The sequence below is a fragment of the Oryza sativa genome, chromosome 4 (genome assembly GCF_034140825.1).
Source record: "Oryza sativa Japonica Group chromosome 4, ASM3414082v1".
Lineage (NCBI taxonomy): Eukaryota > Viridiplantae > Streptophyta > Magnoliopsida > Poales > Poaceae > Oryza > Oryza sativa.
Window position 1 is genome coordinate 308237 of NC_089038.1, and position 24858 is coordinate 333094.

General features: G+C 40.3%; 2 protein-coding genes across 3 annotated transcripts; both read left to right on the top strand.

The window, feature by feature from the left end:
- The first annotated feature begins 11450 nt into the window (after positions 1–11450).
- On the top strand, positions 11451–14040 carry LOC4334903 (caffeate O-methyltransferase-like protein 2). The gene is made up of 3 exons (XM_015778947.3): positions 11451–12163; positions 12766–12830; positions 13599–14040. Exons 1-3 carry the CDS (start codon positions 11455–11457, stop codon positions 13896–13898), a joined length of 1074 nt encoding a protein of 357 aa, XP_015634433.1. The 5' UTR covers positions 11451–11454; the 3' UTR covers positions 13899–14040.
- Positions 14041–16314: 2274 nt separating this feature from the next.
- LOC9271204 (zinc finger CCCH domain-containing protein 24) lies at positions 16315–23885 on the top strand. Of its 2 annotated transcripts, none has more exons than XM_015781510.3 (14): positions 16315–16816; positions 18680–18772; positions 18853–19134; positions 19216–19288; positions 19735–19867; positions 19938–20091; positions 20225–20305; positions 20636–20758; positions 21091–21249; positions 21324–21458; positions 21621–21716; positions 21878–22372; positions 23141–23184; positions 23480–23885. In XM_015781510.3, exons 1-14 carry the CDS (start codon positions 16376–16378, stop codon positions 23721–23723), a joined length of 2553 nt encoding a protein of 850 aa, XP_015636996.1. In that variant the 5' UTR covers positions 16315–16375; the 3' UTR covers positions 23724–23885. The 2 variants fall into 2 exon arrangements, with proteins under 2 accessions (XP_015636996.1, XP_025880667.1); XM_026024882.2 differs by lacking the exon at positions 16315–16816 and adding an exon at positions 17267–17287.
- Positions 23886–24858: the final 973 nt, after the last annotated feature.

The following is a 24858-nucleotide window of genomic DNA, read 5'->3' on the forward strand; positions in this document are numbered from 1 at the left end:
TAACCTAGAAGAAACCCTTCATCACAACGACTTTCAAATTTGGTTAGTCTAACACCCTTTTGATAAATATAACACTTGCAACCAAAAACTCGAAAATAGGCAACATTTGGCTTCCTCCCAATAATTCGCTCATAGAAAGTCTTTTTCATGAGACGATGCAAATAAAGCCAATTGGTTGCATGGCAAGCGGTGTTTATGGCTTCCGCCCAAAAGGAATCAGAAACACCATATTCATCAAGCATAGTCATTGCCATCTCAATCAATGTACGATTTTTCCTCTCCACTACACCATTTTGTTGAGGTTAGTAGGTAGCGGAAAGTTCGTGTTTAATGCCAAGATCATCACAATAGTCCTCGATATTGGTATTCTTAAACTCGGAACCATTGTCACTTCTAATTTTCACAAGAGTGCAATTAAATTCATTTTGGGCCCTTTTTGCAAACTTTTTGAAAAGCTCGGCAACAATAGACTTGTCATGCAAAAAGAACACCCAAGTATAGCGAGAATAATCATCAACAATGACAAGACAATGACTATTACCACCAATGCTCTTATAGGTTGTTGGGCCAAACAAATCCATATGCAAGAGCTCCAATGGTCTAGATGTGGACATGATACTCTTAGTAGGATGAGAACATGCAACTTGCTTGCCAGCTTGACAAGCACTACAAAGCTTATCTTTCTCAAACTTCACATCTTTCAAGCCCACAACTAGATCACGTTTTGAAAGTTTGCTCAATTGATTCACGCAAACATGGGCTAGCCTCCTATGCCAAAGCCAACCCATTGAAGTTTTTGCAACTAAACAAGTTTTCAAATTTGCTTCACTAGAATTGAAATCAACCAAATAAAGATTTCCATATCTAAAACCTTTGAACACACAAGACTTGTCAAGAAGGCTAGAAACAATAACTTCTTGCGGGAAGAAAGCACATGACAAGCCAAGATCACAAATTTGAGCAACCGAAAGCAAATTAAAATTTAGAGATTTAACAAGAGAGACATTATCAATTGACAAATCATTAGTGATAGCAATTTTACCTAACCCAATTACCTTTCCTTTGCTATTGTCTCCAAATGTCACTTTCTCTTGTTCTTTCCCTCCTACTTCAAATATGGTGAACATAGCCCTATCACCAGTCATGTGTTGAGTGCATCCACTATCAAGCACACAATGGCTCCCACCGGTGCGGTAGTTCACCTAAAAAAGAAGATCAAGCTCTTTTAGATACCCAAACTTGTTTGGGTCCTTGGAGGTTAGAGACCAAAGCTTTGGGCACCCAAATGTCATTCTTTTTACCACGGAGTATAGGGGAACCCACATATCTAGCAATAATGCTACCATCATGAGCCTTCCTAAGCATATAATGAGAATCAAACATGCAAGTCTTGGAAGGCTTACCAAATGCCCAACCTCACGACACTTGGAGCAATACTTACCATTACTCTTGACAAAACGAGTAGCACGGTGAGAAGCTTTCTTACCCTTCTTTGAAATGAATCCAAGTCACTCCTTGTTAAGGATGCACCGTTGCTCACTCAAAATCTTGTCAAGAGTGTTCTTACCCTTGAAGCACATCTCCAAACTCTTGTTGAGCTTAACCACTTGCTCCTTAAGCTCATTGTTCTCAACAACAAGTGAGGCATCACAAATAGAAACACAAGTGCTAGAGCTAGAGCTAGGCATATCCACAAGATCATCACAAGAGGTAGAAATGCTAGATGATACAACATGAGCAATATGGCAAATAGCACTATCATCAAGCAAATCACAAGATATGCCAACATCAATGAGAACTCCATGTTGAGTAGTGGAAAGGAGGTTGTCATGAGCTTCCTTAAGCTTCTCATGAGAAATGGTGAGTCTCTCATGAGAGGTCTTTAGCTCCTCATACAAGACCTCCAAAGAAGCATGATCCTTCTTTCGGGCCTTGAACTTGACAATCTCCTTCTCACTATAAGCATAGAGCTCCTTAAACATACTCACAAGCTCATCATAGGAAACATCATCACAATCATCATCACTCTCACTATCACTAAGAAATGCTACCTTAGAGGAGTCCTTTGCCATGAGACAAAGTGGAGCGAAGAGTGATGGAGCCTCCTTGATGGCAACAACGGCCATCTTCTTCTTCTTGGAGCTTGCATCATCACCACCTTCTTCTTCGGACCCGGATGAGGCGGAGCTCTCCTCATTTGAGTCCCATTCCCCGATAAAGGCCTCAATATTCTTGCCTTCCTTCTTGAGCTTCTTCATGAGCTTGTAGCCTCCACTCTTCTTCTTGGATGACTTGTCTCCATCATCATCCTTGGAAGGGCACTTGGAAGCAAAGTGTCCCTTCTCACCACACTCAAAGCACCTCAAGTTGGGAAGAGTCTTGTTGGGTCTTCTATTTCTTCTCCTATTGGAGTTGGAGTCCCTTCCTCTCTCCTTTCTCCTTCACAAGAGATCATTGAACCTTCTAGCAAGAAGGGCAATCTCTTCCTCCAAGTCCTCATTGGCTTCATTCACCTTGCCCTTGCCCTTGTCTTTAACTTCGGCTTGTAGAACAATGCACTTCTTGGAATGTGAGACTTCCTCCATCTCCTTCTTCTTCAACTTGTACATGTCATTGGTGTTGATCTTCCCCAAGAGGCTTGCGGGTGTCATCCTTGACATGTCAGAGTTGATGAGCATGGTGACAAGGGTCTCATACTTCTCTGGTAGAGCCCTAAGCATCTTTTGGGCAACCTCAAGATCGGTATAGTTTGCCCCAAGTCCCTTGAGATCATTTACAATGACATTGAGCCTCCCATACATGTCATTCACACTCTCATGAGGCAACATGGAGAATGTCTCATATTGGATCTTGAGGAAATGAAGCTTGGCATCCTTGTACTCGCTTATGCCCTCATGGATCTCCGCCAACTTGTTCCAAATCTCATATGCAGTCTCAAGGTTGCTCACTCTATCGAACTCCTCTTGGCTCAAAGAGTTGAACAAAGCATTCATAGCTTGGGCATTGAGTTGGAGGTTGCGGTGATCAATCTCCATCAAGAGCGTGCCGGTGATAGCAAAGCCTACATCCACAATACTCCAAATATGGAAGCTCATAGCTTTGAGGTGAGTAGACATTTTAATTTTTCAAGTGGAGTAGTTTGTTCCATTAAACATGGGAGCCTTCCCTACATGGTTCACCTCGTTCGACATCTTCTCTCTAGGCGGTGAAGCCCAATCAAGAGAGACCAAGCTCTGATACCACTTGTAGGATCGAGATGTCGACTAGAGGAGGGTGAATAGGTGATTTAAAAACTAAATGACACCTAATCAAAACTAACCTAAGTTGCTAGGCTTGGTGAGGGTCAACTCTAACTAAGCAACTAAGTTATGTTTTGCAAACCTAGGGTGATAGTGGCTCAATTATATCTCTAGGAAAGTAAATCACACTCCTATGTCGATGCTTAGCAATCCTAGGGTGATAAGATTTCAAGTTTGTCTCTAGAAATGTAAATTGCACAAATGTAAATGCAACAATCAAATGGACAAGGAGACAAGAGATTTTTCACCGAGGTTCGGAAACTCGCCGGTTTCCTACTCCTCGTTGAGGCGAGCCCAACTCCACCGCTCAACCACGAAGCCACCGCACGCCCCCTTCGTCAAGGGGTGGGCAAGGCGGGAGCCGGCCCACGGAGAGGACTACCCAAGCCTCGATCACTAGGGTAGTTCTTCCTTCACTCCGAAGGTGGTGAACTCCAAACCACTCACAAACCAGCGCCGGGCCTCCTCCACAATCTTCTCGGAGAGGTCACCGGGCAACTCCTCCACAAGCCGTCTAGGAGGCGGCAACCTCCAAGAGTAACAAGCAATGACCCGGCATGGAGATGATCAATCAAGTGCCACACTAGCTCTACAATGGAAGCAAATGCACTTGATTTATGGCTAGATCAAACCTCTAACACACTAGATGGATGAACACAAAACTCAAGTGGGTGTCAGAGAGATGAAAGGGGTGTATGCAATTGAATTGGGTGCCAAAAGAGTCCCCTTGCTGTTGGTGGGGGAGTATTTATACTCCCATCCACCAAAACTAGCTATTGGGGGCGAAATCCCCCAACTTTGTGCTCTGCCGGTCTGACCGGAGGTATATGGCCGGTCAGACCGTGCTACTCTGCAACGGCTAGAAAACTAGCCGTTGTAGTGCTGTCAGAGGGCCCCATCTGCCTGGCCGGTCAGACCGGCGTTGAGTGGGCGGTCAGATCGGCCTCGGCTCGGTCTGACCGAATACGGCTCCGTCGGCTCTGTATCGGCCATCCCAAGTAGCAGCATCCCGGCCTCCAGGGGGCCGGTCTGTCCGGGCATGTGCCGCCGGTCAGACCGGCCTTACGGGCCGGTCAGACCGCCGTTGTGAGGCCGGTCAGACCGGCCAGGGCATGCCGGTCAGACCGCCACTATGTGGCCGGTCTGACCGCCCCTGGTCAGGCCGAGCTCAGTGAAAGCAAAGGTGAGTTTTTGTGTGTGTGATGAAAAAGTGAGCACAAGTGAAAATGCAATGACCTAATGTAGCAATTTAATCATCTCTTTGCTAGGTCATTACCCCTCTTAATAGTACGGCGAAACTAGAAAATAAACTAGCAAATTTAATCGCCCTACACATCGATCAATTCTAAATTAAAGCACTAGTTTTACCGTCTTCTTTCTCTTTGCTTTGTGCCGTCAATTTTAATACATCGATAGTCATCCATGCGCACACATGACATGGACCTAATCTTAAAATATTATCTCAATAGCAACGGTTAGTCTACAATTAGTGCTTGTCATTAATTACCAAAATTAATAACGGGGGCCTAGATGCTTCAGCTGCGTTGGCCTCCGTGTCACTGGCCATGCCTTCTCGCGCCATGCAAGCCTCCACCCCCGCCGGCCATGAGAACCTCCTACCAAAAGGCCGCCGGAACTGCCGCCCTACCACTGCCATCGTCGCTACAGCGACCCCACCACATGTCGGCCCCTCCTCTCCTGCCTCCACCATTGCCTGGCTCTAGATCTAGCCCGTACTCCATAGTCGGTCTCCTCCCTCCCTGCCTCCACCTCCGGTTACCGTCGCCATCCACGCGCCGGCCTGCCACGCCTGCACCATCTCTTCCCGTGTGCCAGCCTCGACACCAACGTTAATTCGGCCAGCCTCGCTCCCTAGCAAGCATGTCCTGGCTGCCTGCCATGGCCTAGGCTCCGCCACTGCCGGCACCACCACCAACGCGCCACCCCGAACAGCTCGCTTGGCCCAAGCATGAGGTGGACGAAGCCCCGCCGTCACCATTCTTGCGGCCATGCGGCTTTGTCGGCGGCCGCTCGGGCGGTGGTGGAGGCGCTTGTCGCCTCCCGAGCCGCCCGTGGTGGAGGGCGACGCGAGACCAAGCTTTTTCTTACCACAATTATAAAGCATAATTTAAATAATTAGGTTAGTTGTTTACTCTGTCTGTCCATAAAAAATAAACCTATTACGAAATGCGATATATCTTAGTACTGCAAATGAATTTGGATTGGTGTTTTTTATGTAACCAAGGCAATAGCTAGTAGTAGCTGCAGCGCAGTCAGCCTGCCTATATACAGTGATTTGTGTGCATGTGAGCAACAGCGGCTGCGCTGGCTGGGTAACAACGGGTGTACCATGCCGCCGAACACGGGCAAAATAGCGGCCATAGCGCGGTCGCTTGCTGCCGCCTGCCGCTACCAATTGCAGAATCTATATACGTACATTGGCCACTAAATAAGTCCAATGACAGCTCACACGCGTGGGGAGACCAAAGTGGCTGCACTACCAAATAGTATGTGGCTGCTATACTAACTTGCGCATGTTTCTGTGTTTCTCCGCTGTGCAACGACCATGCAACCAGCCAACTGAAATACTACCATTAGTAAAGAATTTTTTAAAGAACCGTCTATCAAAATCATTATTTTTAAAAACAGTTTCTAAAAGGATTGTACGTAAAAATTCTGTCTTCACAGATGGTTTGCTTAAATAACTATGCTTAAAAATTGGAGCAATATTAATATTAACGATGAAATTTGGCAACTGTTATTAGTTAAGACCGAGTCAAGGGAGGATTTAACGCTATGATTATAGTAGATTCGGTTGGAAAATGTATTGGAATAAGTTGATAAGTGTCATGGTTATGGATAATGCATACCCTCTATCCTACGAGTCATGGAATGTAGGGATATCTTCGTATGTACGGTAAAGCTCTGTATGCGATAAGGAAATCGACAAAAGATTATGGAAATAAATTATGGATGCTTACTGATGTTAGTTTTCTGTTGAATTTCTAATATTGCAGTTATGGAGCATCTTGGAAGCTCAAGCATTGCGCGTGGGAGAGGCAAGAACAAGAGGATTTGGACGAACTTTGATTGTTCAAGTTCGCTTTAGATCCAAGCTGGAAATCAGAAGGAGATTTCAAAAATGGATACTGCAAGTTCTAGAGAATGTACTTGCTAAGAAGTTGTCAAGTTCTAGCCTTACTACTGTTCCGCACATTGAGTCGAGAGTAAGACACTTTAGGACTAAGTTTGGCGTAATTGAAGTGATGCTAACTAAAAAGTGGCTTTTCTCGGGATGACAACAGAAAGATAGATGATACAATAATGTGAGAAACAACAATATGATGATCATTGCAGGGTAAGTCATCAAACAAAGTATATAATTATATGGAGTACAAAATTTATTTATTGATTCATAAGTCGCTATTGGCGGACTGCGGCCGCCTGCCGCTACCAATTAGCCGCTATTGCAGCAGTGGGGCGAGGTGATATCAATCTATTTACATTGGCCACCGAACAAGTCCAAAGGTCCGGTCACACGCGTGGGGAGACCAAAGTGGCTGTACTACCAAATAGCATGTGGCTGCTATACTAACTTGCGCATGTTTCTGTGTTTCTCCGCTGTGCAACGACCATGCAACCAGCCAACTGAGATATACCTCTCACTAGTACAAAAATCATCTATATAGGTTCTAGGTTTTCCTTTCGATGAGAACATAATATTACACGTGGATTCATGATAAATCTTATTTGAAAATAGCGGTGGTTTTTTAAAGAACCATCTATCAAAATCATTACTTTTAAAGAGGTTACTAAAAGAATTGTATGTAAAAATTGATCTTCACAGATGGTTTGCTTAAATAACTATGCTTAAAAATTGGAGTAATATTAATATTAACATTGAAATTTCGCAATTGTTGTTAGTTAAGATCGAGTCAAGGAGGATTTAACGCTATGATTACAGTAGATTCGGTTGGAAAATGTATTGGAATAAGTTGGTATGTTTAGAGGTATTTTTGTATCAGCTTCCATAGTAGGGAAGGTTTGTTTTTATTCTTCTTTTCTATAGATAGAGTCCTGAGCCAATCGAGTCATGTATAAATCGGTCTCAGTTAATTTCCTTTTTCTATAAGGTGACCGATCAAGTCCTATTTGAGTTGGACTTGTATCAACCCGAGAGTATAAATATATGTGCTCTAGGACCTTGTAATCTAACAACAATTCAATAATCACTTTTCGGCACATTTCTACCCTAGTTCCAATTTCGACGAGTTCTTGTTTTCGAGTTTAGGTTGCAACGGTTTTGATTTTCAGCGAAAAAATAAGATTTGTTAATCTCGCTTGTATTGGTGGAATTAGTAATTTCTCAAATAAGTCCAATATACTAGTTAAGCTCTTACTAGCGTTGCCTATCCGATATATCGACTCTTTATTAGATTGCTTTGCTATCTACTCTCTCCGTCCCTTAGTATAAGGGATTTTGATATTTTGTTGCATGTTTGACCACTCGTCTTATTCAAAAAAAATTTGTGCAAATATAAAAAAACGAAAAGTTATGCTTAAAGTATTTTGGATAATAAAGTAAGTCAAAAAAAATAAGTAATAATTTCAAAAAATTTTAAATAAGACAAATGATCAAACAGTATAAGTAAAATATCAAAATTCCTTATATTATGGGACGGAAGGAGTAGATGGATTTAGTATATCAATCCCTCTATGCATCACCTAACGGATCGTTTAGATTAATCAAGCTTATTATATATCGATTAAATCAACTTGATCAATCTGATAGGTTATGTTCATCATTTTATTAGAGTTTTAGCCGATGAGTTACCTACTTATCATCAATTAATCTGCTACTTACCAGACTTATATAATCATCCGGTTGTTGCTTTTATTGACTTCTAGGTCCGATCTATCAAAGATAGTGATCAATATTTGAAAATATTTGAAGATTGCTATTGATTGTACTTCTTCTTGTCGTAGCCGTGCGCTAGTAGTTATTTTTTTATAGGAGTTAATGATAAGTTTCAAGCAATTTAGCACATCGGCCTATATTTAAAGATCATATAATTGTTTAAATACTATTTTATTTTTAAAATCTTATAGTGTCTTGATTTTGTCCGATCTATCTAGATTGGTTTTAGTAAAGTTACGTGATTCACAATTATATTACATCCAAGTATCCACTGATGTTTCCTTTTGATTCATTTTTGCATCTAAATTCCACCTGTTATAGTCATTGATCAGAAATTCTATCAGTATCAGCTGGGCACACGATACTATATTAGCCGTGTGGCTGATTGGCCCAACGATCTAATTTCTTTGGTTCTATCTTGTTAGTTATAGGATTAAATTAACTGGTACGTTCTGAACCCGATTGATAGGACCTGCACTATAGCGAAGCAAATCTCTTAGGTTTTTATATGAACGACAAATTTTACGTCAATAATTAACTCGAAAAAAATCGTAACTCTAGTGGAAATTGTACATGAAATTCATATGGCTCTCGATAGGATATATAACTTCATAGTTTTAAGGTTTTTTTTAATTTAAGATCATTAGGAACCTAAATACCTGTACAAGCTTTCATATCTATTTTTAAGAAAAACAATTTTTGAGTTTGGCAACTGACCCCGGATGGAGATATGCACTGTACAAAGTTGTATATATAGTGCTGATGAGATTTACAATTTTTCATTTAATATTATTTATAATATATGTTTTAGAGAGGTAAACTTAAAAAATATCATATAATGTTTGAGTGATTCCTAGTACATTTCTGTAGAGCAATTATGCCAAAAGTCATATCTACTTAATTAATGGCTCTGCAGAAAAGTGCCGGCAGTATCGGCTACGTCCACAACAAAAATCCACTATACCGATATGCTTTTGTCATGACTTTGTAGATGCCTTTGGCACTTCGCCTATCAAAACATCACTTCATAAATCAGGCTAATTTAAGGGATATTTCACGTACGGTGCTCTTCTCAACGGCGGTATCCGGCCTATATATGTGACTGCCGGAGCTACTTCTGTGTAATGGTCCTTACTTCTTCGGTAATTTCAGAAATTTTTTGGCCAAAATTATTTGAAGTTTTGACTGATTTTGAATTAATTTGAACAAAATTTGACCAAATTCACAAAAATTGCAAAAAACAGAAAATTTCGGGTGATATTGAGCTTGCCGGTGGGGAGCGAAATTACCAAAATTTTAGAAATTTCGAACCGAAATTTCAAACCCTAGTCATAAGCGTATAGTCCAGTCTATCCGACGAGCGCGGTTATTTACATATAGCACGCTACTTATAGTTTTGTTTTTGTTTCGTGTAAAAAAGTTAATCCAGGAGTAGGATAGTTAGATGGACAAAGTCTTATAGGTCGGTTCTTCTCTTGTTACAGTAGTAAGGTGGTCATAACTATAAACTTTTGTTTTTATTTCATGTAAAAAGTTAACCCAAGACTTATATGATTGGATGGATAAGATCTTATAAGTTGGTTCTCCTCTTGTTTACCAGTAAGGTGATCTTAACCAAGTACACATAGTATTTTGTAGACTACATAAGTCATATTCTAATGGAAAAAATCCAAATCACCCCATACTATTGCGATCGTCAAAATAACCCCCATACTATTGCGATCGTCCGAATTACCCCTAAACTCCAATACCGGACATTTTTAACCTTGAAATTTACAAACCAGACTAGTTACTGTTTATGTCGATCCAGGACGGTTTTGGCCCTACGTGGACACACACGTCGAAGTCTAGTCAACCAAAATAAATAAAAAACATAGGGCCAACTTATTAGCCAAAACAAATAAAACATGGTGAGACCCACTGTCAGTCCAATCCCTCTTCTTCTCCCCTCCTCTTCGCCCTTTCCCCCCTCTCTCTCAATCTCCAGTGCATCAAGGGTGGCAGCAGAGCTAGTTAAGGCAAGCAAAAGATTTGGGGGCAACGCGCGGTGGCGGTGCTAGTGGAGGTGACTCGTGGCGGCAAATTAATGCGGAACTGATGTCGCACACCTTTTTGCCGCCTATCTCGCTGCCCACATCATAGTGCCCTGACCGAGAGAGGTGGCGATGGTGGAAGAAGGGTGGATCTGGCTTGGTAGGTGACAAGGAGGGCGGATTTCTGCCGTCATCTTCTCCGTCGGTGCTGCTCGCCAGGCCTCTCCACCTCTTCCGACCGGCACTGCTATCATCACCTCCTACGCCCGAGCCACCAGCTACACCATGGTCCCCTCGACTATGGTTGGAGTCTACATCGTCTCCCAAGGTCAATTCAGGGGAAGAGGGGCAGCGGTGGCTGAGGCCCCGCCTTGTCGGAGTCCGCATCGCCTCCTGCAGTTGATTTGGAGGAGGGGGGTGCAGTAGTGGCTGAGGCCCACATGGCCAATGTCCGCATTGCCTGCTGAACCTGGTGAAGAGCGCACCTCAACGTCGTTGCTTACTAGGGTCGAGCCGCTAGGAAGGAGAGGAAAGGAAGATGTACTGACAACTGGACTCCACTGATTTTTTTTTGTTTTCTAACTGGGCTGCCATGCGTATGCCACATAGGCTAAAAATCACTCCGCATTGAGTTAGTTGGAAAATTCTTCAGGATTTAAGAATTTGGGGTGTCAAATATCCGGTATTAAAGTTTAGGGAGTAATTCAGACGACCGCAATATTTATGGAGTAATTCAAACTTTTTCATATTCTAATTTGATCAAAGATGTCACATTTTGTGAGCTTAAGCACCGTGTATAGGCCACTAAGGTATTATTATTATTTTTTTCTTCTTTCGTTCGGATGGCCCAATCGAGCAGAGTGGGGAGGGAGAGCTAGCAATGCAAGTTGTCACTGTTTATTGAATGGACACCGAAATATAAGGGTTCGTTCGGGGGGTTTTGAAAGATTGTAAGGGGAATTGAAGTTTTATCTAAAAGAAAATATTATAAAATTCTTAAGTTCAAAATACGTTCCAGCAAAATGAACCTCTTCCTCCTATGATCCTATCCACTGCAAGCTCTTTCTATTGTCCCGAAATTAAATGTTGGACATATCCAATTTTTAAAAAATTTTATTTGGTGTAAATCTGTTGTAAAAATTGCCATAAATTTCCTTGCATCCAGGCTTCTATATAGCTAGCTAGCTATCGTGAAGAGTTAAGCATGGACAAAATGACTCCGGCGGCTGATGGCGACGACGATGAGACGACATGCATCCGTGCCTTGGAGCTAATCTTCACCTTTGTCGTTCCCATGACACTCAAGGCGACGATCAAGCTTGGCCTCCTCGACGCACTCACCGGCGGCGGCCACGCACTCACCGCCGACGAGCTGGCCGCGGCCGCGCAACTGCCGGCCGAGGCGGCGTCGTCGGTGGACCGCATGCTGAGGCTCCTCGCGTCGTTGGATGTCGTCAAGTGCGCCCCGACAGACACTGGAGGCGAAGCAGCTGTCCGGCGGTACACGCCAGCGCCGGTGTGCAGGTGGTTTGCCGGCGAAAGGTCTCTGGCACCGCTGGCCATGTTCCTCCTCGACGACGACTACCTGAGCACCTGGAATCAGTTGCCGGCGGCGGTGGCCGGCGGCGACGGGCAGGTGGCGTTCGAGAAGGCTCGCGGGATGCCCATGTTCGAGTACATGGGGACGAACCGCCGGCTGAACACGCTCTTCAACCAGGCCATGGTGCAGCAGTCGACGGTGGTGATCGGCAAGCTGCTCGAGCGATTCCAGGGGTTCGACGGCGTCAGCGTGCTCGTCGACGTCGGCGGGGGCACCGGCGCCACCCTGGAGATGATCACTTCGAGGTACAAGAACATCACCGGCGTTAACTTCGACCTGCCTCATGTCATTGCTCAGGCTCCATCTCTTCCGGGTATTGAAATTAATATTTTTATCATCTCTTTTCTCACTTTAATTTTTCAGTAGCCCGAGGTTTTATCTAGTTTAAAAACAAAAAGACACTATACCGTTCCAACATAATAGCTTATGTGTATTAACATCGGCACGGTATTACTTGTGCTACCAGACATGATATCTATATATATCAAACTCTTATATATATTATAATCAATGTTAACATCATCATGACGTCGGTTATTTTATTATAGTACTCTCTCCGTATTTTAATGTATGACGCCGTTGACTTTTTAACAAACGTTTGACCTTTCGTCTTATTTAAAAAATTTATGTAATTATCATTTATTTTATTGTGACTTGATTTATCATCAAATGTTCTTTAAGCATGACATAAGTATTTTTGTATTTGTATAAAAAATTTAAATAAGATGAATGGTCAAACGTTGGTTAAAAAGTCAACGGCGTCATACATTAAAATACGGAGGGAGTATAATGGTATACTATTTCGTATTTCCGGTAAAAATATGAGCTCATTTAGATGAGAAATACAAATAAAAGCACGGACAACCCTGCGATACAAATTCTGTACTCTATGTTTGACTTTTTCTTTTCATGTAGGTGTCAAACATATAGCTGGAAATATGTTTGAGAGCGTACCTAATGGAGATGCAATTTTCTTGAAGGTAAGATGAATAACTAGACGTAACATCCATTTCCCCTTTTATTGAGTATTTAAATGTTAACTATAAGATAGCATGGTCCCCATATTAATTACTATTTATCTTACGTTCATAAAAATCTATGTGCACTGACACAAGATGTGTAAAACACTATTCCATTATCTTAAAATTTAAAAAGAAATTATCGATAGCACAAGCCGATCCATAGGTATAATATATACTTCCTTCGTCCCTAAATAATTGACGCCGTTAAATTTTTTAAACATGTTTGGCCGTTTATATTATTTAAAAACTTTTATGAATATATTCAAAAACTTGAGTAGTATTAGTATATTTAACAATAAATCAAATGATAGAAAAGAATTAATAATTACTTAAAACTTTTTAAATAAGATGAACGGTCAAACATGTTATACTATTTGTTGGTCCATTCTTTCATAAAATGAACTATGTTTCATTTTGGAAGAGCAAAGGTGCGAAACTTAGTTCATTACTTTACTTTAAAGTAGGTTGGGTTTAAGACAAAGGAGTGAGTCCGGCTAACACCGTACCAACCCTGAAAAGTATATATGCATTATATTTTAAAGAAACTAATTATGGTCAGTTTAACATATAATACCTCAAGTCATTCTAATATTTTCCACATTCATATTGATGTTAATGAATCTAAATATAACTTCAATATGAATGTGAAAAATGCTAGAATAACTTATATTGTGAAACGAGTCGATAAATAACCAACTAACGTGGCTTGAATATATGTGCATGCAGTCGATGCTCCACCTACATAACGATGAGGACTGCATCAAGATCCTCAAGAAGTGCCACCAAGCACTCACACACAACGGGAAGGTGATTGCTGTTGAGATACTTCTCCCAGCGATTCCAGAGCCGGTCCCAACAGCACAAAACCCATTCCGGATGGACATGATCATGCTCAACAATCACTGGGGAGGAAAGGAGAGGACGGAACCAGAGTTTGCTAAGCTAGCCGTGGAATGTGGCTACACCGGTGTATTTCAAGCAACCTATATTTTCGCTAACTATTGGGCTCTTGAGTTCAGCAAGTAGTTCTTCAAAATCATGTTAATTTGGTTTTATATTTATTATGTATTTCAATAAGTATATATGGCAAAGAGTAATTCCGATGCCATGCAAATGGTTTGAAATTGTTTTTACTTGTGTAATAAAAATATAAATTACCCCCTATAAATCGAACATCGTACTGCAAATGGCTCATATATATATATATATATATATATATATATATATATATATATATATATATATATATATATATATATATATATATATATATATATATATATATATATATATATATATATATATATATATATATATATATATATATATATATATATATATATATATATATATATATGTATGTATGTATGTATACATGTACATATATTATGTATATGTATATGTACATATGTATACGTATATGTATATGTATATGTATATACGTATATGTATGTATATGTATGTATATACATATATATAGATATATGTATGTATATATATACATACATATATGTATGTATATATATGTATGTACATATATACATACATACATACATACATACATACATACATATATATATATACATATATATATATACATATATATATATATATATATATATATATATATATATATATGTATATACATGTGGTTTGGAGACTCCTAATGCACACGTGCGCGCGCTAGGAGACCAAGTCACACACTCAACCATCTGAATTTTAAAACAACCTCTTTCTACCTAAGATTTCAAAAACTTTCAATATAAAATCTAAAAGCTTTTAATTCAAATCTAAAACTTCCAACTGAAAGTAGTTCAAAAACTTTCAACTTGTGGTCAGACTTTCCATATAGAATTAGGAATTTTTTTTTTAGAATTACACAGTACGACACAGACACTCACAACGCACGCGTACTCACCCCTATGAACACACGCACGCAAACCCTACCCCTATGAACATCTTCGAAGACTGGGCCGGCAAATCAAATCCTGGAGAGATTGACAAAGTCACCACAGGCGGCCGGCAAATCAAATCCTGGAGAGATTGATGAAGTCACCACAGGCAAACCCTACCCTAGAGAGATTGACGAAGTCACCACAGGCAAACCCTACCCCTATGAGCATCTTCGAAGACTGGGCCGGCAAATCAAATCCTGGAGAGATTGACAAAGTCACCACAGGCGGCCGGCAAATCAAATCCTGGAGAGATTGATGAAGTCACCACAGGCAAACCCTACCCTAGAGAGATTGACGAAGTCACCACAGGCAAACCCTACCCCTATGAGCATCTTCGAAGACTGGGCCGGCAAATCAAATCTTGGAGAGGCAAACCCTACCCCTATGAGCATCTTCGAAGACTGAGCCGGCAAATCAAATCCTGGAGAGATTGACGAAGTCACCACAGGCAAACCCTACCCCTATGAACATCTTCGAAGACTGGGTCGGCAAATCAAATCCTGGAGAGATTGACGAAGTCACCACAGGCGCCTCGCTGTCGACGGGTACGTCGCCTACCACTGAAAGCACAACGCCGTTAAATCCTAGAAAATTCGCTCCCATAGGGAGTCGAACCCAAGACCTCAGGTGCTACTGAGGCTCTTGTAACCACCAGGCTACAGGCCTTTTCGCATTAGGAAATTTTTTTATCCAAGAACTGAAACTTCCAACTAAAAAATAAAAAATAAAAAACTTTCTACTAATTGGTCGAACTTTCAATATAGAATTACAAAATTTTTGATTCAAGATTCAAAAAACTTTCAGCCGTAATTCCTCACAAGGCGGCAGAGAAGGAGTACCGCCCCATGTAAAACACCCGATAATCACAATCTATTTGACAACTTGATAACAAATTTTAGTTTTAATAACTTGGTAAGATAGAATTCATCAGAACTAAGCTTCCACCCACTAACATATTCTTACATTTTCAACTACTTAACTATTTTTCTATTCTTTTCTCAATTATTTTCTAATCCTTATTGCTTAGCTTACTAAAATCATTAGAATACTGAGATATTTATCAGAAAAATTTCTTACACGACATCCAAATATATGGTAAAATTGTTCTTCAGATGTATTTTGGTATGACCAAAATAGAATAGTTCGCTCTTATGAAAATTGATTTTAAGATCAGAAAGATGCGTTGATATATTTACATTTAAGATATTCTATAAAACACCTGTATTACATACTCTCTACATATTGAAAAATTGTTTGAATAACACTGTTACATAGTGTATGTACTGTTTCAATAGTACTTCACTTGTACTCGCTTAGTCTCAAAATATATTTATGTAACCAGCTCTACAAATATTTGAATATTGGATGAAGAAGAAAGAGGCTGGCAAAAAAAAAGGCCGAAAGTAAAGTAAGGTGAAGACCGATAAATAAATGGGCCGAAAGCCCATTTAGTTAGTTTTGTTCCGCTGAAAGCCCTGAAACCACACGAACACGCGGCTTTGCTTCGGTTTCGTTGCCCCTCCGCCGCCGCCGCCGCCGCCGCCACCCATGGAGATGGAGATGGAGGACAACAAGGCGCCCTCGCCGCCATCACCTATGGAGTCCGACGTCGCTGGGGAGAAGCGCAAGAGGGAGGACGATGCATCCTCCTCCGCTGTACTTGCCGCCGCCAACAACACCGGCGGTGCCCAGCACCCCATGTGGAAGACCAGCCTCTGCTCCTTCTTCCGCCGCCGCGCCGCCTCCTCCGCCGACGGCTGCAGCCACGGCGACTCCTGCCGCTACGCGCACTCCGAGGAGGAGCTCCGCCCGCGCCCCGACGGCACCTGGGACCCCACCTCCGACCGCGCCAAGAAGCTCCGCAAGGTCGCCGCCGACGAGGTGGAGGAAGAGGTGGTCACCATTGACGACAAGGCCCTGGACAAGTGCCTCGTCGGCCTCCCGAGGGGATGGGCCAACGACAGGCTCAAGACTTTCCTCCAAGACAAGGCAAGAACTAACTACTCCTCCATTCTTCCTCCTGCTCTACTACTAGTTTTTTCATCGTTCTTTCTTGTTTTACCACTGTCTACTCCAACTAGTACAAAATTCTCACACTCTTTCGATTATATCTTCCTGTTTTGCACCAACAGATATTGGTTCAGAATGAGTTTAGTTGATAAGCTCTAGAATCGAAACTATTGATCAACACATGATTCAAGTCCTTACAGCTGATATCACTTGAGTTAGCTTGGTCCAAAAGTCCTTTGACAAGCAAGAAAGTAACTTTTCATCACCTTAGCTTAGTCTGGTATTTTTGTATAGGTTGAAATAGATTACTATACCGTCGCACCATTATATTATTGTAAGATAAGAGCATCTCAAATACATTGAACAAGTAACTTTTCAAATTGGTGAGATTATAATAAGTTTATCTGTTTTGCAACATGTGGATGTGGCTATGATGACATTAAAATGAAGGTATGCCATGGTATATTGGTCATCTCGTAATGTTGTGTCATTTTGATTCATAGAAACTTGAATGGATGAATTGCATTTTTTAAAAAAAAAGTCAAACCTTGATGTTTGTTAATAGATTATGTCATGAACACATGACACATGGAAGTACACTGTTTGAGATTTTGAGTAATACTGGAATCATTGATCCAGTCATAAATACCTTAATACAAGTCATCCCAATAATTCCTGTATACCAGTGATTCTACCTAAAATTCGAATCCGAGTAGCTGGTTAGATGATAGCATGAACCAAATTATTCCATTCAGCATACTCCAATTAATGCATGCTTGTACTTGTAGTAAGTATACATGAACGATGGAATTCTTTTGCATTACGTCCCTCAACTCTTGTTGATATTGTGGACAAATAGAAGCATGGTCAAATATTGGAAGCTTGTCTCAAAGCTTCATCTTGCTCTCCCAGATATAAATTCAACTTTTCTTGCACTAATGCTGAAATACTACTGCTTGGTTCAACCTTGAGTTATTGAAAAATGTGCGATGTTCGAAAATAATTCAGAAACTAGGACTATAATTTTTAGGGTTATGATAATTAATTTTGAGAAATCTTTATCAAGGTCTGACATGGTCAATACTAAAAGAGAATCGGTTTAGTTTACAGATATTTCACAATGGAAAGGAGTTTTTTTCGTAATTTTAAGTTGTGTGGTATGCATATTTATTTTGAGGCTTCTGAAATCTGTACTTGTTTCATTTCTTTTGTACAAATACACTTGATTAGTTTGGCTAGTCTTTTATAAATATATAACAGTACTTACAGTATCCCTAGTGCTAGGAAAGAAATCATCTTCAGTACCTGTATGAAGCACATTTAGAAGTAATGGATTAAGGGACAAAGAGGTGATGATAATAACCATGCAGATATCATGTTTATCTGGTTTGTAAAAATATTGAAAAAGTAAACTCCCAATTTTGGCTTTTTAAAAAAACTTAGAATTGCATGCTTATCTTGTGTAATACTCCTTCCATTTTACTATTTTTTGTCCAAGGCTTTCATGCCCATTATGCACATAGACCAAGCAGTGGTAGTCTACTAGATTTAAAATAAAGTGGGATTGTATAAACCAATCAAATGACATATGGAATCTGCTCAATCGTTTGGCTCTTTTTCAGCACTAAAGTAGTAGAGAGTGCAAAAACTATAAATATTTGGATAGCTTCATTTTTTATTTTCTCAGTAGACGAATGTGAAATGACACTTTCCAAGGAAATAGTCACTTGCAAGACAGAGGGAACATATTTTCATTCCTAGAAAGAAGGATGCAGTTTGCAGCTTTAAATCATGTTAGATTATGCCAACCTAAATGCTGTAACTTCATTGATGGTGATGCAGGGAATCTCGTATGCAACAGCGAAGAAGAAGAAGGGAATGACTGTTGGTTTTGTAACTTTTGAAAATATTGAACAGCTGAAGAATGCTATCGAGGTAATTATTGGTATGTTCATATTGGAACGTGTTTGAGCAACTGGGAAGTGACAATGACTCTTGCATATTAACTTGAGTAGGTACTTACAGAGAACCAATCTGGTGGAAAGGAAATAAAGATAGCAGATGCCAATCGTAGATCTCATCAAAAGCTGCACACAGAAAAGCCTGTATCTGACAATGGAGTGACAACAGAAAATGGTACTAGTGTTGATGTTCCTCCTGGGGAGACATCTGCACCTGAAGCAGCAATATCAAATAAAAAAAGTGTCCGCGATGCAGTTACTCCCCTTGCCCACATGTCTTATAATGATCAGCTAGAGCACAAAAAGAATTCTGTTGCGCAGATACTGAAGAGGCTTGTAAGATCAAAACCATAATCTTCTTCTACCTTTTTGTTTGCTTGAATCATTAGTAACTTTTCTTGTTATCTACTTCCGCAGACTCGCAATGCTAGGAAAGCTTGCCCTACTGGCATTCCCCTTCCAGATTGGGTTTTTAAATCCAAAGAAATTGGTAGCCTCCTACTCTCATTATGTTGTGTTTGATATAACTAAGATATGCTTAGTAATTGTGGCTCTAAACACATGTTCTGTGATAAGATTGTTTGGGTAGAACACGATAATTTTATGTACTATTTATTCTTCTGGTGGCTAATAGGAAAAGTGCCAAAATTGTAGTGGGGATTTGGATGATCCAAATGCATAAATTTTCTTATAATTTCCACCCTAATAACAGTTAAAACTAGTATTATATATGGCAGGTTTTTAGTTAAAGACTTAAAGTTAGTAAAATTTCATAATGCAAGTTCTAGTTAAATGAAAGTGCTATGCTCCTCACTTATAGGGGAATGAGTATATGTATTTGATTAGGAGTTTAATACCTTCTGTCCAAGCATTTGTACATTTCATTTATTCCATTTTCCTCTTTAGTTTGTCATGATTATATTTTAAATCATGCAGGTGGTCTTCCTTGCAAGCTTGAAGGCATTCTGGAGTCCCCAGTGATTAATGGATACCGTAACAAGTGTGAATTCTCTGTGGGATTTTCTTTGGAGGGAAAAAAGACGGTTGGATTTATGCTTGGAAATTTTAGGTTGGTTTCCCTATTTGTTTTCTGTTTGTTGTTCGTGCTCAGCACTAATGATTGACAAAACAAAATCCAGGGAAGGTGTGACTGCTGTTGAGGAACCTGTGGACTGCCCAAATGTCTCAGAAATTTCCTGCAAATATGCTCTGATGTTCCAAGACTTTCTGCAGTCATCAAGCTTGCCTGTGTGGAACAGAGTTGATAATTGTGGATTTTGGCGTCAATTCACAGTATGATCTCTCAAAGCTTTTCAACTCTTTCAGTGGGTGCTTATATGTTCATTTCCTGTTGGTATATTATACACTTTATTTGAACTATTTTAGTTCTGGGATAATAATTTCTCAGACTATGGCTGCTGTATAGGTTCGGGAGGGAAGATGTCAAGCTCAAGCTGTTGCACAGAATGCAGAAAACCAAATATCAGAAGTCATGCTTATTGTTCAGGTAGTACCTCATTCTCAAATAGATGGTGCTTTAGAATGTGCTCTATCAAACCTCATAAACTTTTGGTGGAGAATATAAAAAATTAATACATTAAGACTTCTCATGTCAAAATGACATTAGTAGATCTGTGACATCTGTCATGAAAAATATATTTTTAGTAGTTTTGAAAAACATAATACTATAATAAGTACTGGTTCAAAGGTGCGTGACAAGGGAACAGAAGGATTGTAACATCAAGAATCAAAATGCATTGTATACTACGAGTCCTGTAGATCACATCAGTGCAATACATGTTCCTACTGGCAGTATTGTCTGACTTCCTATGTTCAGGTTTGCTCCACAGGTGTTGATGATGCAGTAATGAAAGATGAATTTGACAAGTTGACCGTTGCCCTGCAACAAGGAGCAGCAACATGCTCACCTCCATTACCTCTAACAACTATAGTAGTGCAAGTAAGTTTGAGTTCTTTGTCTGGAAGTAAGACTTCTATTTATAGTTTCCTCCATTGCCTCAACATTTCAGCTTGTCTAAACTGACCACTCTTATAAGTTTTATTACTTTATACTGTAGATGTCTTGCTGTCCTGTAACTCAATATGCTACCCACTAATATCTAGGAGTTACCATTGTACTAAAAATGTATAAAACATGGTTGATAGGAGTTCAGAAAGTGCATTTATCTGGGTTCATCCGATCACTGGTAGAATATGTTACCACTTGAACCAAACTTTATGTAATTTATAATGGTATATTTGCAACTACGGAATCTTTTACTGCTCATGCAGGATCACAAAGGAATTTCAAATGCTGCACCAGCTGATTGTCCATTGATCCCACTATTGGTGCCAAAAGTAGATCAATCAGAAGGTACAGTGGATAAAACAAGAATCCATGACCACATCGGTAATCTGTGGTTCTCCATATCACCAACAGCATTTTTTCAGGTTAGCTAAAACTGCAGACAGCTTTGTCCATTGGCTATCACGGTTCAATTTGGTAATGACTCACTATTACACAGGTCAATACTCTCGCTGCAGAAAGATTGTATACCCTTGCTGGTGATTGGGCCAACCTCAATTCGGGCACATTACTTTTTGACGTATGTTGTGGAACAGGAACAATTGGACTGACCTTGGCACACCGTGTTGGAATGGTGATTTCCTCCATTCATTTCATGTGATAGTGCATGATACTTCTTATTACCCGTATAATGCTCAGCCACAGCTGGGCTCTTTATTAACTTATGTAGAATTTTGGAAATGTCATGGTAGAGAAGTCAATGAATGATTTAGCGAATTCCTTGTCAAATGTGCAGGTTGTTGGAATCGAAATGAATGAATCAGCAGTTTCTGATGCTGAGAGAAATGCGCTCATTAACGGTGTATCAAATTGTCGCTTTGTCTGTGGGAAGGTGAGGCTTATGCCCTTGTATTCCTAGAAGTTTCTATCATTCTATTGTCACTGACTCACTGTAGCCACCATGGTGTCAATCCTATTCAGTTTTTCTTATGTCCTACTTTATATACTCACCACATCAGGCTCATCTGAATTTTACATCTTGGGATTAAACAGGCCGAAGATGTGATGGGGTCTCTTCTCACTGAATATCTTGGTTCACCGCAGCAGGACATTCCTGTTTCTGAAGGTGCAGTAAGTGGTACTGTGAAAGATGAGGAAGTTATTGACAGTTCTAAGAATAGTGGCGAAAATTTGGACAGCTCAATGCAGAAAAATGACAATGGCGAAAGCCAGCAGCTCGGGGATGCACCAGCTGATTCTTCCTCTTCTGCCATAGATGAGATAAAGGGGAATTCCAATGATAGGGTTGGCAATGGGTTGGAAGGCAGCCATGATGAATACAATGAGGTTGCTGGAGAAGATATTCATGGGGAAGCATCATTGATCAATGAGTCTGTTGACCTGAAAGTATCGGACTGTTTGGAGGACAGAAAGACATCTGATGATGGTTCTTCCATTTCTAACAATGATGTGACTGCAGCTACTGCATGTCAGTTCGAAGACATTGTTGCTATTGTGGATCCTCCTCGTGTTGGGCTTCACCCTACTGTGAGTAAATTTCAATATCTTAGTCCATTCTTGTTACAATTGTTTGCCCCTTTATATTCCAAATGCTTCCATGCAAACTTCAAAACATGCCCACAAAATTGATATCCTTTATTTTTATTGTCCATTATTCTAATCTACATATCCTAATAAATTTAACCAAAACTATGGATTTTATGTATATGTTCTTTAATTATGCAATAAAATTAGTGGTTTTGTGTTTTTTGTGTGAGATTTATACCTAACTTTTACTGATTCCTACTGGTTAAAGTTGAGCATATATGCCTGAGTAGGTATAACATGGTTCAAAGCAGGCAATGGAAGAACCATGACCTAAACTGGCCTAGATCCTTTTCTGGTCCATTTTTTTACTAGTTAAACAGCCAATCCATTCCCACTTCGCATGATTTTGATCTTCAATAGAGATATCACTAAAGTGAAGAAATGAAGAATCTAGAGAAAATCAAGACAACATGCAACTAACAGATAATGTAAATATAATGAGCTTCCTGTGACTTTTCACTGTCTGCATACTGTGAAGCATTAAACCACATTTTTGTCACTTACAATGAAACTAGATTTGTATCCCATATGCATATGAACCTATCCATACACATACATGTGCTGCCAATAAATGCATTTCTGGTCAATTCCAAATATATTGATTCATTGTATGTGTCCTATACCTTTCTTTCTTATGTATGGTGTTGAGTATTTTAATTGAACTATCGACTCCCATGGAGGATCAAGCTTACACACTGAATTTGATAGGTGATCAAGGCATTGAGGACTCATCCACGAATTCGACGTCTAGTGTAAGTATCTTGTGTACCTGATTTCTGCTACACTGGTCTATTATACAAAATGAAATCTTAGTGATGGTCGAAATTGTAAGAAACACCGTTTGTTCTCTTAAAGCTAGTAGAGAAAGTTAGACATCTTTTGCATCGATGCTGGCCAGTTGCAATTTAATTTACAGTACTGGCAATAAGTGGTCCTGTTCCTGAAAGATGAGGGCAGCATTCTCTCAAGAGTATTGGCAAATAAAAACAGCATGTCTTGCTGTGTTACTGCTCTGAAACTGATTTTCCTCTTATTTGTTTTTACCAGGTACATTTCCTGCAATCCAGATAGTCTAGTTGCCAATGCGATTGAGCTGTGTACCCCATCATCTGAGAAACAGGAAAAGAACAAAGGAAACCGGGGATGGCGAACCATGAGCAGCGCTGGCCTCGCGAGGCAGCGTACAAAGTCGATGCCCAACTCTGAGCCATTTGTTCCCAAGAGAGCCATGGCTGTTGATTTGTTCCCCCACACCTCGCATTGTGAGATGGTTATGCTTTTCGAGAGGTGAACAAGTAGCCGGCTCATCGAATTCTTTCTAGAGATTTTTGATCTTTGTTGAAATTTTCATCATGTTGTATGATGCATTACAAGACCCAGAAGCCATGACAATTGATTGTTGCTGCTGGCCTGGAACATCAATTTTTCATGTTAAATGAATTGCACTCAAAAAGGACCACAACCACAAAGCAGGCACACTGGAAGCTGAAACTTAACATGTGACATGCATCTGTCTTATTTTTAGGTAAACCCCAAAAGAGGACAGGGAGTTGCTGTTTTCATTTAAGAAGAAGAGAGTGACCCGCATCTGTCATAACTAGAGCTTTGATGTATTGGCAATCTTGTCAGGGAAAAACCGTACTTTGGTACAGGATCCAGTGTTTGCCCCATCCATGGCAAACAACAGTGCTGGTAGTACTAATATTTGTGCTCAGATTGTAATATTGTCAATAGGGGGAAAAAAAGAGGTTCAGTTCCTTGCTACTCATTGGCTGCATCTGGTAAAGGATGGCCTAACATAGACTAATAAATATCTAAATGCATGGAGATGGAGTCAATTTCTTGTGGTGCCCGCTAGACAAGAAAGCAATGGCAATGGCATTAGCAATAGCTATCTCATCCAAAGAAGAAAAGAAAAGAAAAGACAAGAAAAGAAAAGGAAGAGAGGAATGGTGGTGCGGCAACGCATAATAAAAAGTGGAGGTGCAGTAGCTCAAGTAGTCCAGAATCATATCTATCTGATCAAGTTGAGTTGAGATGGGAGCAATCCTTCTTCCATTCCATATATCCATGCCCTCTCTCTCTCTCTCCTTTATTGAGTTTGATGGATGGCAAAGGCAGAGAGAGAGAGACCTCTCTCTCCTTTATTGAGTTTGAGAGAGAGGGGCAACCAAACCAACCAGCAGCATTTGCTCATTTTCTGGGTGGAGTGGACACTACATGTGCCCAATGGATTATTAGCATTTAAAAGCACACTTTGACCCTAGACAACACCTCTATTCCTACTACAGTGGAGTACTTAATAATTTCTTGACCTAACAACTACTGAATTCAACAAAACGGCTACGGATTCTGTGTGCATTCACTACAGCAAACCCATACCTTTGCCCATCAACTGCAAATAGCAACTTGTAGATCGACCTTCA